This window comes from Phalacrocorax aristotelis, chromosome 1, assembly GCF_949628215.1.
Source record: "Phalacrocorax aristotelis chromosome 1, bGulAri2.1, whole genome shotgun sequence".
NCBI classification, from domain to species: domain Eukaryota; kingdom Metazoa; phylum Chordata; class Aves; order Suliformes; family Phalacrocoracidae; genus Phalacrocorax; species Phalacrocorax aristotelis.
In genome coordinates, this window is record NC_134276.1 from 87,596,961 (window position 1) to 87,613,427 (window position 16,467).

The following is a 16,467-nucleotide window of genomic DNA, read 5'->3' on the forward strand; positions in this document are numbered from 1 at the left end:
AGGCGAGGGAAGCCCTAGCCCCACAGGGTGATATGTGATGCTCTGTAGGAAGGGCTCCTGTGTGTGAGCAGTCATATAGCAGTCAGATAGTCTCCCTGCTTTTAGGGGCTCCGTGGCTTGAGTTTACTCCCCCTGCTCTCTCCTTCCACCCACCTGATTGATTTTGCCAGTGACTCGCAATGACTCTTTGCTTGTTCCTTTTCTTTCACAGGCCAGGGAAGGAGAAGTAGCCATTATAGACAGAGTTCTGGATAATCCAGCTTTGACGTCTAGAGACTTTCAAGAATGGAAGCAAATGTACCTTGATCTCTTCATGGACATCTATCAAAGCAGCACCCCGAGGGACTCTGTTAATGGTTCGTCTGAGGTTGCTGCACTTATCGCCTCTTTAGCGCACACTCACTCTTACATTGAAACGCATGTATAAAGGTCTTTTTGTCCATTTGCTACACTCCAGCCCTCTACTTAAGTGCATAAAGTAGTTTTTATATCAATATGTGGGAGCTCCAGTAAATTATATTTTAATGTTACTCAGCTGTGTGAAGTAAACCTTCAATGGTCAACGATACCATGTCTTTAATGAGGATTTGTATATTTTATACGCTAGCAACGCTCTGCTTGTGTTTACCTTCTGTGAAATAACAAACATGATCTTTAGCTATTAAAGAATTTAAAAGCGTTTTTGGAAGACAGTGGCTTTCACGCAGGAAGTTCCACAAGCTAAAGGTTTTGTGATCGAAGGTCACTTTTACAATGATATTTTATATTTATAATTCCAGTATTGCATTGCATTTTTGGAGTGCAGGTACTATTTTGGTGGTGGGAGAAAACCAATTTTTATATTTAATGAGAAACTCTAGGAGTTTTCTTAAATAACAGGGAGAAAGTGTAATGTGATGGCTGTGTTTCAGCTTTGTCAAACACACAAAAGGGTGAAAATCAGCAGACAGAAATGACTAATGTGAATTGAAGTATCAAAAGGTTAGGTCTTATTTCCTTGTGCTTTCTTAAAGCCTGTTGCTAAGGTGTGGCATGAGTGCAAAGGGACACTGGTTTGTATCTACTTAAGACCAGATTATGTTTTATTTGTCTCTTAATCACATTTGGTCGATTTTTAAAAAAAATTAGTCACGGTACTGTCATTTATGCTGCTTTTGTACTGGAGGTGTCAGTATAATGTGCAGATTTTGCAAAAGAGAAAATGTAGACTTTGAACATCCTTGATAGCAGCGTTTCTCTTGCCCAGAAAAGCAGCAGTGGAAAAGGTTCCCAACGAAATGCTCCGAATCTGAGAGGCTTTGAAAATTCCCACAATAGAAAAGGAATGAATAGGATTTTTCAAATAGTCTCCTATGTGATTTCTGAGCTGTGAAATTTGGCCGTGTTGTATGCAGGGAAAATGTGTGATGGGAGCAGAGCTGACCACAGAGCCTGGAAAATAACCAAGGAGTAAGAAAGACTCTGGTTTGCTTTTGAAGGGGAAGGGACGTCTCCGGGTTCTGCGGCGTTCACAAGCCAGTCAAAATGTTTTAAACTTCCGTGAGATTTGAGATGTGCTGGAGACAACCCAGTGAATATGGGTAGAAAGAGCTCCTTAGAGTTAGGCACATACCGGCAATAGGGGAGTGGGAGGGGAATCTTAAATCATGTGTTTACTTATGGGCTTGTGTTTGAAAAGTGATTGGAGCATGACAAAATATTTCTGCTGCTTTCCAGTATTTTGCTGCGTAAGTTAGGACTCACAACATGATTTAATGATGCTCATGTGAAAGGGAAAAGCCTCCTTTATACTTTTTACAGTGAGCTGTACCCTTAACCAACTTAACAGACTATTGCCTGTACAGCTCAGTGAATGTGCTTTAAACTTTATGAGCGCTGATATTTCCTGGCAGTTATATCCATGAAGGGATGAAAGAAAGAATGGACAGATTTATTTTCTCTCTCCTTCTTTCTTTCTTTTTATTCCTCTCTCTTTCTCCCCCTCTTTCTCTCTTTCTTTCTTGCTATTTTATTGCATTTGGATTGCAAATGTTTTGCAGATTTTGCACAATTGTACAGAAGGGTGGCCTTTCCGTAGCCCATTTTCAGCAATCCTATATTCACGTCCATACAGATGACAAATCATGTATTAACGTTTGTATAGAATTCTGGATCTAGTGTAATATTTGTACCATTAGAAGAATATTGTTTGTATAAAATGGACATTTATTTACTGCATGGGTACTGACTTGTATATTAAATTTGTGAGGTTTTTGTAAATTTCTCTTAAAAAAATGCTTGACTTGAAATGGGTTGTGCTATTGTTCCAAGCATTTAGGTTCTCTTGCTATTGTTTTACTGGACCAAAAGTAAATATATTCATATAAAAACCTCTTTATATCTGATGGATGTATATGCACATTGTGTAGTTGATTCCTTGTCAAAACCAAGGCAGTTCAGAAGACTAAGATCTGTTGCTATGCAACAGCTATTCTGCCTGCACTTTACATTAGTAAAGTCAGCTTGATTGCTTTAAAGGTGAAAATTAAATATTACAGTTTTTTAAGCTAGTCTAGTGACAAAGAACATGTGTCCTATCCATTGTGCTGCCTTCTTTTAAGACTATTAAATGTTCTTCCATCTATATTTTTATTGTATTAACTCTCAGCCTAGAAAGGGAACACTGTAAAATGAAGTACAATAAATTTAGCTTTTAAATGAACATTTGTGACTCAAGATTCAATTTACTCCATACCAAAGCCATCCTGCAGCACCTGACCATTTTGCCTGCCTTTCACAGATCCGCGTGCCTTAAAGTACCCCCATAATCTGTGCCTTTGAACTGCCAACGTGGCTGAAAAGAATTAAGACTGTTGCTGTTTCGGATGTAGACAGACACTGAATATAGACTTCCGAAAACCTTCAGTTACCTCCCTCCCCATCGTACTCTTTGATGAAAGTAAACTTTTTTTGACTGCAGGATTCTCTCATGTACTAGTTCCATAGCTGTGAGCAATTTTACTGTTATGACCAGGTGCAGCAAAGCAACATATGCTGCCGAGGTAAGTACCAACGCATTGGTTACAGCAATCCTAGAAACATGTTTCTTAGAGTCTAGGAATAAGTATACCCATTCAGCTCTTGCCATTTAAACTAACACAAGGTTTGGATACAAAAGAAGTGTACTGTACCGGTATTGTGTGTCTTTAAAACAATGCAAAATAAGCACCTGAAAGGCATGCTGCAACAAAGGCTGCTCAGAGAGAAGCGGCTTCTGTGAAACAGTCACTGTCTTAATTTATGGCCATAACTGAGCCTCCATATCAAAAAATCCATGGTTTCTGTCCAGAAATTTCATGCTGGTTAGCTAAGACATTCTTGCCTAGTACGTAGTGTATCAAATAATACCTTTTCCTTGGCAGGACTTATTATTAGTTCTCCTAGGCATCAATTTTCTAGTCTTTATACATCTCACTTTCATTTTGCTTAGCCATAGCATAAAACTTCAATAGCACTTACCAGCTGGGAAAATTACCTCTGATTAAGAAAAGAGAAAAGATGGGTTATATTTTTTAACCTTTGAAAAACCTGACTTGCAACACCTATTAGTTGGTATCTAGGTATTATTCTTCAAAAGTCAAGGATTACGATTCTCGCTCATCGCCTCTAAACATGCTACTTGCTACATCCTTCCTCAGTGAGATCGGCTTCCAGCTCTGTAAATCCCAGCACCTTTTCCCGTGCTGGAGCCAGACTCTCTTGCCTGTTTCCACCAGGCGTCTGGCTTATCAAAACAAAACCTCCACTCTGTTGCGTTCAGTGCCATTGCAATTTTCTTCTTCTCCAGGACCCCCCTGCTGGCTCATCTCCTGGGATGATTATTCCGCAGCACATGAGCTCATTAGTTCGGCGGCCTCTTCTGCCGGCTGTCGCTGTCCTGCTCGTCGGCCATTTCAGAGAGCTGTAGCACCGCACACTGCAACCCGCACCAAGGCAGGGGGGCTTTGCAGATCTCTTCCCAGCCATCGTTGTCGATGTCGTAGCCAACCACATCTTGCGTGGGGACTTCCTGTGAGTTTTGCCATTTCTTTCCCCCGATAAGAAGAGCCGTTTCCTCTACCACTGCCAGGCCATAGCAAAATCGATCATAGATCAGTGGTCTTAACCGAGTCCATTGATTTTGATCAGGGTCGTATCTTTCTATTTCAGAGAATGGTTCATATAATCCTAAAAAGGTAAATATGGCTTCTCTGATTGTTGCCATCTGATGCCCAAACCGAGCAATGCTCATGGGGGCTTGTTTCATCCATTGCCCTTCAAGCGAGCTCAGAGAATATAAGTCCTTGCTTGTGTTGGCTGTGTCCGAGTACTTGCCACCTGAGATGTATATAGTATTCTTGCAAATGGCACTGGCATGACCATGTATCTTGCATGGCAATTCCCTGGCCTTTGTCCATCTGTCCCTGCTGATGTTGTAGACTTCCACAGACGAATGCAGTGACCCATCCTCACCCCTTCCACCAACGGCGAAGATATCCTTGCCTAGGACACAACAAGAGAACTGGCATCTCTTTTCCAGCATGCCCGTGATTTGGGTCCATGTGTTAAATCTTGGATCGTAACGATGGACCTTGTTCGTAACCGATAAGATCTTTTCGGTTTTAGCGTCACCTGAGGCACCACTTTCTATTTCCCCACCCAAGACATAAAGGAAGTTCCCCATTACACAGACGCTGTGGTTCTGCACCTTATCCTGCACCTGCGTGAGATCTCGCCATTTGTGATTGTAAACGTCAAAGGCCACCACTTTGGTGACGAGCCCCTCGGTTGCTGTCCTTCCCCCCAGCAGAATGATCTGAGTTTTCTGGTTCCTCAACGTGGTGGACTTATCCTGCAGGACAGGCTGTTTGGAAACAGATGTATGGTAGTTTATTGCTTTAATGATCAAGCACTTAATAGCAGCGGAGAGGGGCACTTCTGACTGTGTGTAGGTTTTTCTCAGCTCTTCCACCGGGATGAGGCCGTACCTTATGTGCTCTAAAAGGCTGCTTGCGTGAGCCAGCCTGGGTTTATCCTGCTTCAGCCACAGCAGCACAAGATTCAGCAGGCAGGTTTCTTTCACCATGGGGAGATCTGGTGATTCAACCACTGCTAGCAAAGACCTGAAGTTCAGCTCCAGCAGTCCTGTCAAATCCAAGTCCAGCAGCTTCCAGAGATTATTGGCAATATATTTTTCTGTTGCTGCTAAGGCATCCGGCAGGTAGAACTTCCTGGCCACATTGGCAGAGAAGCAGCAGTTTTCCAAGGCAAGATTGTTAACTAAGTATTGATTGCACAAGCCAATAGCATCAGTCACTTGCAAGTAGCTTGCAGCTTCCAAGGTATCCTCCAGGCTTTCAAAAGAAAGGGGCAACAAGGAAGTGTAAATGAAATCCAGGACATGCTGGAGACCGGTGGGTGAGACAACTTGCAGGTGGATTACACTGGCTTTAGACTCTTGCGTGTAACTTTTGAACATGGCTCGGAAATAGTCGCTGGAGCACGCCAGCAAGGACTTGTGTGCAGGAAACTCGTTTTCCTTCACTTTCAGCAAAATATCGCACAGAAAGCCCTCTGATCTCAGGGTCTGGTACTGGGCGAGCATGGTGGTGCAGTGTGCCTTGCAGTAGGAGAGGAAGTAGCTCATGGTAGGCAATGCAATGCTTTCCCCTTGAGTTATTAAAGCTAAAATGCAATTAGGTATCGAAACAGCTGCCCTACTCAACAGCCATTGCTTGAATGCCCACCAGACCTCCAGCTGTTAGAGAAAAGCCCAACAATAACAACAAAAAATCAGTCTCTTGCCTGGCATAGGGGGACAGTTAGTAGGTTTGTAGTGAATTCAATGCATTCCTTTATAGAAAAAACAGCTGAATGTTGTAACAGCTGTAGGATGCTTACTTTTCTCGCCTCTGTTGCTTGTGCAAGGATGAATGGTCCGCGGTTGTGCTGAGCACTTGCTTGGCTGGCCATCAGGTGACAGATGAGGGAGCTAGATGACAATCCCAACAAATAACACTTTGTGTCTGCTCAGCCGTCGCCCTCGACCCTTCTTGCTCCGCAGGCAGATTAAATGGATCCTCTCTGGCTGCCAGCGCATGGCTCTGAGCAGACACAGACGAGAAGGGAGCGCTGGCTTTTCTCCTCTCTTGTTTGTGTTTCAAACTCAGATAAGTTTAGACCTCACCACCCCTGGGACAGCAGCCCCCTTTTTGTCCTCTTTTCGCACTCTCTTAGAAAGCCTCAGCTGAAGATCAAATCAGCGCCCAGGGATTATTACGTGAAGATTTTCTAAGCCCATAAATCTTTGTCCAGCAGGCACTAAGACAACCAAAATATCATGATTAGTCACTGGTTCGATTTGACATGCATTTCTGGGCTCTTTGCTTCACATGATACTGCCATAACTCACAGCTACCAGAATAGCTGCAGGCACATCCCCTCGTCCCCCCGCCCGGGAGCCGACACGAGGCGGGCGAGCAAAGGGGCCAGGGACTGGGCAGACAGAGGAGCTTCCACTGACAGCAGCAGCCAAAGCAGCTGACTTGGAATGGCCTGGCTGGAAATCACAAGGGTAACACGTTTGCACAAAGTGGTGACAAAAATAGATTCCCCCAGTTTGCCCATAATAAACCAAAATCTGTTTATAGACGAGGCTTCGTGTAATTGTGCTCTCAGTTACCAGCTGGGAACAAACCCGGAGCCCCCAGAGACGGGCCGGAGCTGACCTGCTCAGCTTTCTCACTTTCAGTTTGTCTCAATTAGAAGCACGTATATGGGGATTATCCCTGATTTTCACCCGAGACCTTCAGTGTCTAATTTCTACCAGGAATAGTAGCTCTGTGTGGGCTACACATTCTGACCTCTTAAAGCTTCCTTATGTTTTTCTTTTTTTTTTCCCCCCGTGTAAGTGGGTGAAGGTGTTCAAGAATCTCCTCCTGACACCTTTCTTTCCAGGTCAAACATGCTCAGGACTTACAAACTTTGACAGCATTGATAAACACCAGACCATTTTGCTGTATCGTCAGCCAGCAGACTTGGGGGCAGAGGAGGATCCCTCAGGACTGAAAAATTTCACCTTTTGCTCAAGCCAAAGGTAAAGCCTTTTTACTGTATTTGCTTATATTTATTTACGTGATGTCATGAAATTCTGGGTCACCCCTGTAACTGAGGGGTGTTTGGCAGCTGACTAGATCCCAGTGCGGATCATGCATGCCACGAAACTGTTCTAGTCACCCTAAGCTGTCTTGCTAAGCACATTGATACCTACGCGTGCTATGCTCTGTTTGTGGGGAAGCACTCCAAAAACATTGTTCATTGCTGTACAGCTCTGAAAATTGATTTACTGCTTGAATCCACTTTCCATCATGACATTATAGACCATAAATCAGGATCTTGCTAAAAAATCTTCCCCCTCACTAGCAAAATGACGTATACAGGCAGTGGGGACGAAGGAGGAAAGGGGTGCCTTGTTTCTCTTTCCCAGTGACTTTGCCTATGTCCATGTTGGGACAAGTCTAAAGTATTTCAGATATTGTTAGCAAGGCTGTGCAGTTGAGTCCAAGCTTCTGGTTTGATGCTTTTCCTGTTTGGGAAAAACAGAGACCAGGTACCTCTGCCACCCCTCAGCAGTCATGCGTGCTGGTGGTGAGGGCCCAGGCCTTAAATGCTCCCACTCCTAAAGATACCGCTTTCCCCCAAAAGGTACCAGAACAACACAAGGTGCAGATAAACCTCCACAGTTTCAAAGCAGCAAGCTGGTGCTGCAGCATCACGCTTTCCCCAGGAGACCGAATGGTGAGCGCAGGGGAGCACGGGAGCTGTGCCTTCAGCTCAGGACTGAGTTTGAGGCTTGTTTCTGCAGCAGTTCTGGCATAAGCGAGTCCTGGCACCACGTCCTGTCCATCAACAGTCCTTGTCCCACATCAGCCCTTTGCCTGTGCTGCCATGATTGCTCTGAGTCTGGGAGCCGAGAGTGACACAACCAGGGACTGATGCTTGGAGAGGAACAGGAGGAACCCCAAAAACACAACAGCGGAGAGGTCCCTGCAGCCCAGATCAGGTCCTCAGCCTCTCTCACTCTGTGGCTTCCCAAGCAGATATAGTGCCCCAACCCAGAGCGCAGCAGAGGCAAGCCACTGGCTGGCAGGCAGCTGGGGACCTGCCACTGGGAAACACCCTTAGGGCACGACACCCACCTGATGTGCAGAAACTGGACCGGTCTTCTGCCATTGAGCCATGGCCAATAGCCCCCTGGTGCTGGTAAAGTGCTTCATGCATGATGGTAAGCCATAGAAGCTGGGGTCTGAGGACACATGGTTAATTAAATCCTACTTCCCCTGGATCCAGATATACCAGAAAGGGGACAGACACGTGGCTTGGGCAACCGTGGATATTGCCAGCAGCCAAAACACACTCCGTCCCCCCACCAAGTGATGCACCCACAGGCAAAGGCAACGTGCCTTTTCCTCTCCCTCAGCAAGGCCAGGCCAGACACTGCCCAGGCTTGGACCGGTTTTGCTGGCAGTTGTAAAGTACCAGCACAACACTGACTGCACACACTGGAACTTCAGAGAGGCCAAATGAGGCTTAGGCTGAACGTCCAAGCCTGTGCCCACAGTGATGCCATGTTACCCAAACTGGTTGTGCATCATTTGCTCTCCAGATGAATTCTGCGCAGGGTCTGCCTTTTATACAGGTCAGTTGCCAGCTGATTACAGTGCGTTGCCACAGGAGCCGGTGCTGATTTAACTGAACTGATTTAATACCCGTGCTGGATAAACAGGTCCTATAATTGTATGCAGATTTGCTGTGCGATTCCCTCTCAGACCTACTTCATCTTCATGGCAAGCCAGCTAATAGAAATAGTAAGAATCATGATCCTTATAAAACTGTTTATTTGCCCAGAGATTTTTTTTTTCTTTCACTTGTAATTGAAATAAAGCCAAATCCTTTTTGCACTGGAGTGACAAAAAACCAGCTCTTATTATCGAAATGAGGTTTCTCCCTGCTCCCCTTTTGGGCAGTTAGCTTTCTCTAACTAGGGAGACTACTCAGCCAGCACCCTCCTTCGTCAACGGACAAATTATCTCCAGGCGGCAGCACTGGTCTTTGGCACCTTTGGAGGAATATTTAATGTCCATTAGCAAGAGAGCGGGCAGTGACTAAACAGCTAACTTATGAATCTCAGGAACAGACCTAGCACTAGGCGGGATGCAGTCAAGCAACGATCTTATTTTTCTCAGCTGTAATTTGGAAGATCAGCTCTAATGTTTGACTCACTGGATGGCGCTTAAAATTAGGGAAACATTGGTGTTTCAATGATATATGAGTTGCTAGAAACAGATAATACATTTTTAATCATGTGCATCATTTAGACTTTAAATTAGATTTAGATTTCAGGCTTTTTCTTCTGTTGAAAACATTGCTATACTACAGTAGACAGTCTGCAATAAAGAAGAATATTCAGAGGTGTGCTGTGAAAAATGTTGGCTTCCATCTTGCATTTTTTTTCCTATACAAAGATGAAAAATAGCCTGAATTGCAATGCCATGTTCCGTATAATCTTGCAAGTAGGCCATCAGTTAATAAACACTTCAATTACCATTGTAAATTTTCCCAATTATTTTTTAAGAGCAAAGGTTATAAAAAGAGTTGTACAAGTAAAACTAGGCTCATTAGTAACAAGTGGCTTACTGTAAAATGTTCATTACAAAAATACACAACAGAGGATTTCTAAGCTGTACTTTGTTCCAGAAGAAATCAGTGCAGTCCAGAGGACAGCAGAGCGAACGCTTCAGATGCTTGATAATGTACCGCATGAACAAATATAGCAAAAGTGAGCCAAATGTTGGATGTAACAGGGATGATGTAGCATATAGGTTTTCTAGAAACTACTGATCAGAAAGATCATATTGATTTAAGTTGTCTTGTAAAAATCATTGGACTAGAGTCTGTACTTCATCCCTGAATAATCCTCCACAATAGTATTTGGGTCACCCCATCTATTTAAAGCAGAGGATGATTAGCCTGCGAAAGCAGTCTTTAAGGACAAAACAGGAAGAGGGAGAAATTTTCTTGCGGCTAAAAGCGATGTATGGTGAGGTCACGTCTGTGTATAAAAGTGCAGGAGAAAATTACCGGCTTGGGTGAGGTAGGCTGAGGCTGTAAGGTTTCCACTTTGGCAGGGGGAGGCTGGGGGCGCACACGGCTTTAAGCACGGTCTGTGTGTGAAGGAGGCGGAGGTGCCCACAGGACACTCTGCCCCCCGTGAGCTGGGGGAGCAGGAAATCAGCTCAGGGCAGTGCATCCCCCGGCCCGTCAGAGGAGTCTGCAAACCCTCGTCACACTGTATCCATCCATGTGCCACCTAGGAGGGATCTGCATCGGGGACGATGTGGGCAAGAAACTTTGGCTTAGTGCAAGCCTCCATCTGCCACTGGGGAGAAGAAGAGGTTTGGTGTGATCAGGAGTCAGAGCAGAGATCCCAGGTGAAGCCTGCTGCAAGGCCACATCTGTAAGCCATGGCTATGTGGCAGTTTTCTGTGGTTTTGCGGAAAAAGAGAAGGAAAGGAGGGAATACCATTAGCATCCGTGGGTTGGGAGTGCCATGCCCCAAATGGGTTATGCCAGCACTTACTACACCGATGAGAGAAAGCATCCTGTGTCAAACTGTGAAAGAAGTCTTTCAATCAGCCTGTGCCTCATTTGTTTCCTCTGTCTTTTTTTTCAGGTTACCTTTTGCTCACCTCCCATGAAGACAGATGTTCTGGCTTCCATTGCTCTCAGTGGGTTAGATGTGAGCTTCCCCAGTGAACAAAAAAAGAGTTAAACCCAAGTTTTTAACTTGGGTTCCCATTTCAGAGCAACTACAGTGGGATGCGTCAGGCAATGCAGCTGCAGGATAACAAGGATGAATGTGTATTTTAACAAGCCTGTTTCAGAGCAGCTGTACTAATGGCCTTCACAGCACTTCACAGTGGAGGGCAGTTTTCACCTGCTGCTTGGGGTCCATCTGCTCCTGTGATGGTCTGGTGGTGCTGGAGGTGCTTTGCATCAAGCCCTTGCTTTCCCCTCGCCAGGCAGCCAGCGCTGCTCACGCTGGAGCTGGGGCACAAAGGGACGTGTGGCCCCTGCCCAGGGGTGCTTTCGCTCTGCATCCAGCTCAGGGCTGCTCAGAGCCCGTGGTAGTTGCTGAGTTTGCACAGTGACGACACATATAGCCCTAGCGGAAGCTGCTCTGCTCCCAGGTCACTTCAGCACGTGTGGAGGCCCTCTTGCTAGAAGAGGAACATTTGTGACCCCCATGAAGCCCTTCGCCCTCCCCAAGACCTTAAACTGTGTTCCCAAACTTTATTTGCTTGGGAACATTTAGTATCAAAAAGCTGCAGTTTCAGGCTGTATGACTGCTAATGGCAGGAGAGCTGGGTCTTGTCCTTCTGTCTGTGGTTGGATAGGCCCAGCAGCTCCCAGCTCTGCCCCCACCGCAGATAGCCCAGTCCACTCTGTTGGGGTTTCTGTGCTCCTAGTGATACATGTACCGGTACAAAACCGCATCTCAGGTCCAAGAAAATGATAAGGAAATGGAGCATTGGCCGCCATGGTGCAATGGTCTCTTAAAGTATTTACTTGTAATTAGAACTTAGAACTGGGACTTGTTTTTATAGGAATAGAAAAGTAAGGAACAACCAGTGCTCTCGGACCACAGAGGAGAAAACACAGGTGACGTTTTCCTCTGTTAGGACACCATATAGATGAAGTAAAGCTAAGAGCCTGCATGCAGTTTGCTGCAGACTGCAGAGGTCTCTCTGAAATCAAGGTGCTTTTCACACAAGCTGGTTAGGATTCAGTTCTTCCACACTCTCTTCCATTCCCTAATTCACATTCCAGCAAATGCTCTCTAAGATACAGACTGTGGCTTAGCAAAGTAAAGGTCACAGTGTGATCAGCTGCTGTTAGCACTGTGACTCTGTGAGATAATGAGAGCCTGATGTCCACACTCAATTGATCACTAAATGCGTTCCTAGAATCTGCACACTATTTCATCATCTTTGTCATCATTGTTAGCAGCAGCATGTTACCTAGTGACTCTGGACTTGGTCCCTCCATGGTCTGCAGCTCTCAGGCTTTCCCGTGGGACTGAAAGGATTGCACCTGCTAATCCTATTTCATTTGCTCACAAGCACTCAGGTTTGAAAGAGGGAGAGACAGCTAAGGGAGAGCGCCCAAGCCCTTGCACCAGGTGAAGGTGCAGCTGGCATGAACTGCATGTGCTGAAGGATGGATGATGGATGGCAAACCACCAAGTTTGTAGAGGGCTTTCTGTCTTAATGACTTCTGACTGAATAAAGCCATGCTGGAGTGTTGCAAAGGCATTGATGGAATGCGTTTTATACACCCTCCTCATCTTCATGAGTTACTGAATGGTGCATGACTAGCAAGCCTCCCCGATGATTGGTCAGGCTGAGCTCAGAGCCAGTCCATAGTGATATAAAGTACTGGTGGTTCTACTCACTGAACAGGGAGAGAGACTTCTCCCTCCAGACTAGACACAGTCTCTAAATTCCACTCCTGGAAGAAATTTCTAGGGTAGATATGGGAACTGGACTGTATATTTCAAGTTTTCCTCTCCAGGACAGAGTCCTGGGCACACCATGGCTTCACTCATCTCCGCTCTTCCCCTGGTATGAGCTGGATGCACACTGGGCATGCATATAAGCTGTGGATAGCGGTGAGCCAAACCGCTTATCCCCAAGGCACTCTCCAAGAATCGATGTACTATGAGTTCATTTTTATTAATTTTTACTTCAGAGTTCTTGTGCCAAATATTGGCTTCTCATGGAAGTGCGAGGGTTTGTCTGTCCAGAAAAAACACATAGTCTACTTAAACCAGCTCAAAAAGCTGTAGAGATATTGACTTTTTTTTTTCCAGCAAGTTTATTTAGGCCTCATCTGCCTAGATTAAGGTTTGACATAAGTGACTCTTGAAGGGATTTGATCCCCAGTGGTATGTACCTGGCACAACAGTGCAGCATCATTTTCTTGGCACAGTGACAGGGTTTTTGAGGGAACTTTGGATTTTGCCTGAAGTGGAAAAGTTGTCGCTGTACGTTAGATCTTCTGCCACACCAAATAAATTAAATTGTAGACAGGTAAAGAGAAAAGCATGGGGCAGATGGACCTGAAACTTATGAAAGTTTTGGGGGGAAAAGTTCAAAATGCCTAAGAGCAAACCACCTTCCTAATACTGCAAAGATTTACCTGTCTGTTGGTCTCCCAGGTGACCCACCTCCCAAGGACTCTGGCTGTCTCTCAGCAGAACTGTGGGATTTGTCTGACATTAGAAGTCAGCAGCCCATGGACAGGCCACTCCAGCCTTGCTGAGGTACCAAGCAATGCACCCACGGTAAGCACATGCCCTCCTGAAGGATGCAGGTCAGCCTGAGGTGCCCTCTCAGGTGGACTGTCAAAACTCCTCTTGCAGTAACGAGACAGTACTCTTCTGGGGTGAGGGTGGGGAAGGTGCTTCAACAGGATGCCGTGCTTCTTCCAGAAAATCCAGTCCTCATTCACACAAAACTAGGCCAGCTGCATCTTCCTCCCCTGTTTGCGGAGGCAGCCCTGATGCCTAAGAACCTCCTCTGATCCTGACACTGGCCACGTCAAAGGGGAGGATGAGAACAAGAGCTGGAGTTAAATGAGAAATGCGGTTAAATGGAGCTACCATACAATGGTGTAAATTTGACATCCTACCATTGAAAGGGAGAGGAGATTAAAAATAAATGCACATGCTTCAAATTCTTTACTCTCTGGAGGTAGTGCAATGACAGTGATACAGTAGTTTGGGCCAGCATTGACCATCTTGACAGGGTACAACCATGGCTTTCCTACCTTCTGGCCTCTTCCAGTCTTCCACTCCGCAAGTCCAACAAGCAAGTTTCCAGAAAGAAAATTTCCTTAATTTGCACTACGGAAATGACAAATCAGGTCAGAGGAAACCTGAGTTTAAAAGATAAGTAGGTTTATATATGTAGAGGAGTAGATAATCTCTGTGCCTACACCTTCATTTAGCTCACAGTGACATGTGAATGTGCCTACGGCCCCAGTAAAAACAAACAAACAAAAAAGTCAGAATTAATACATTAACTTCACAAAACAGGCCTGAGGCAGACTTCCAGCCCACCACTATGCGGGGACCAACTGTGTGCTGCTAGTGTAGCACTTCCATTACACTAGTCAAAGCTTTTAAAAAGATAGATTGCATTATGTATATTCTCCCACACTTCCCAACATCAGCACCCTAACATTATTTCCAGGGCTGGATGATTATGCTCCCTTGAAAAGAAAATGCTCCAGTTCAGGAGATGCCTTGAAATAGCTGTATCCGCTCACTTCTGACACCCACCAGCTGTAAGTGTAAAATAACAAGCAACCTATGCAAACAAACTGCACATCCTGATATTTTTACTACTCCTGAGTATGGTTAAGAGGCTGTAAGTAGAAATAATAAAAAGAAAATGAAAGCAATCACCATACAAATCACCTGTCCATTTTCCCCCAAGCGGGTTTATTTGCCTTTAACAAAACAAAACAGCTATTAAAAGTCTGACAGCTCTTCAGCAGGGGGTTATATTTTGCAACTTTCTTCAAATGCATTTTGTGATCTGAAAAATATTTGCCAGTTCAAAGTTTACACAATTGTGTGGAAATAGGGCCTGGTTTTAATTCCTTTGAAGCCAATGAGAATTTTGCCATCAACTATGGTACAAGCAGAAATGCAATGTTCTTAGCATAGAGAAGTTTTGGGGGCCAAAGTATCTGTAGCCTTATATACCAGCTTTCCCACCTGATATGCAGGACTTATTCAGCTCCCAATGGCCCTATTGGAATAATGGTTGTATTAAAGATCAGACCCTTTACAACTGAGCCCCTCATCTGTTATAGAAGAGAACCTGTCGAGTTTCTACGTACAGCACATTATCTTTAATGTGCTAAATCTTGATATGTAGACATTACCTCAGCAGCCGGTATGGGGTGAGCAGGCCCTAGTGAGCAAGGCTGGGAAAGGGCAGCAATAACCTCTGCTCAGACGTTCCCATGCTGTAGCCTTCACACACACGTTAGGGATCAGCCTTCAGGCACCAGTGTTGCATGGCTGCCTTTGCTGTTGCTATCACTTTCACTTGGGTTACTTCAGAAGCAGATAGGCTTGCAGGATTGCTTCCTACTGCCTCACCCTCTGGAAATATTTTCATTAAATGATAAAAAGGTTGGTTTTATAAGGTTTGGTTTGGGCTTTTTTTTTTTTTTTCCTTTCACATCTAAGCAGGTAAAGCTTTCTCCTGATCTTCCTCATATTTTCAGAAAAGAGTTACTGGAGAAAATAGCACATTTCCACAGCCTCCAGAATTATAACACATTGCCACAACCTCCAGAAAAGAGGCACTGCAGAGAACGTAAATTCCTATAGGCCATTTGTGGTTTCCCATACACTGAAATTCTCAACTACAAAGATGAACAGAGAGAATAAATAGGCATTGCTAAGACATCAGTAGAAAATGTGTTCAGGGCATTTTCAAAGGTAGAAAGATCAGTTAGAGGCCAGGGTCCCTTGAGGCAGCCAAGCAATCCTAATGGCCATTGCCACTCATGACAATGTCCTTCCTATTTACTAAAATGCAGTAAATCTGTTATCAAGGTGACACCAAACTGTCCGATTTGGCTCAGGACAGTGTTGTGTGCGATGGGCACTTCAGAAACACCCAGAAAGTGCTGGCAACTACCTTCCCATGAGGTCGCTGCTGTAAGTCACTGCTGTCAATAAATCTTGTTGCTCTTAATTGTTTGGGTTTCTCTGAGAAACAAATATTTACCAGCTTCTGGTTTGCACAGTGTTTTAAAGGTCACAGATGCTAGCTCCAAGGGGAGCCAAGCTATTCAACCTTAAACTACTTAACGTTTGCTTCCTGTGCAAGCCTGGACTGCCATAAAAGCAGGCATCACTATGGGACCTATGTGTAAGGATGGAGGAGTAAAGTTCTTCTCCTCTTGGCCCATTTCAGCAGGTTATTTTTAAAAGCTTATGCATTCAGTGATGGAAATGGACACCTTCATTCGGCTTATCCTTTTGGACAGTGTTGATGTGTTGAATGCTAATGGTCTGCTGGGAAGTTAGAATTATGTTCTCATAAAATAAATCTGGATGGAGGGGAGAGAAAAGAATTTTCTTGGGATTGTTATTAATGGTGAAAGTTTGTATTAAGAAAAAAAAGGTCCAGGTTTTCCAAAACTATTATAGCCTTTCTATGTCCACTACACAACTATTCGTAGTAACCTGTTGCTCCAGAGAAGCTTCAACCAATCTCAGGTACTTGCCTCATCTCACCGTCCTAAGACTATTCAGACAAGAAGTGCTTTCTGGCAGTTACTTCTTATACCTAACTTTCACTT

General features: G+C 44.7%; 2 protein-coding genes across 6 annotated transcripts in view; one reads left to right on the top strand and one right to left on the bottom strand.

Moving 5' to 3' along the window:
• The window catches only part of CNKSR2 (connector enhancer of kinase suppressor of Ras 2), a 225,384-nt gene extending 222,683 nt beyond the window's left edge, over positions 1 to 2,701 (top strand). For all 5 annotated transcript variants that reach the window (XM_075096786.1, XM_075096804.1, XM_075096795.1 and 2 more), the window contains one exon: positions 212 to 2,701. In XM_075096786.1, coding sequence (XP_074952887.1) covers positions 212 to 427 — 216 coding nt within the window. In that variant the 3' untranslated portion in view covers positions 428 to 2,701. The remainder of the gene's footprint in view (positions 1 to 211) is intronic.
• KLHL34 (kelch like family member 34) lies at positions 2,672 to 5,665 on the bottom strand. Its single transcript, XM_075096845.1, has one exon. The coding sequence runs from the start codon at positions 5,663 to 5,665 to the stop codon at positions 3,881 to 3,883; it is 1,785 nt and encodes a 594-aa protein (XP_074952946.1). The 3' UTR covers positions 2,672 to 3,880.
• Positions 5,666 to 16,467: the final 10,802 nt, after the last annotated feature.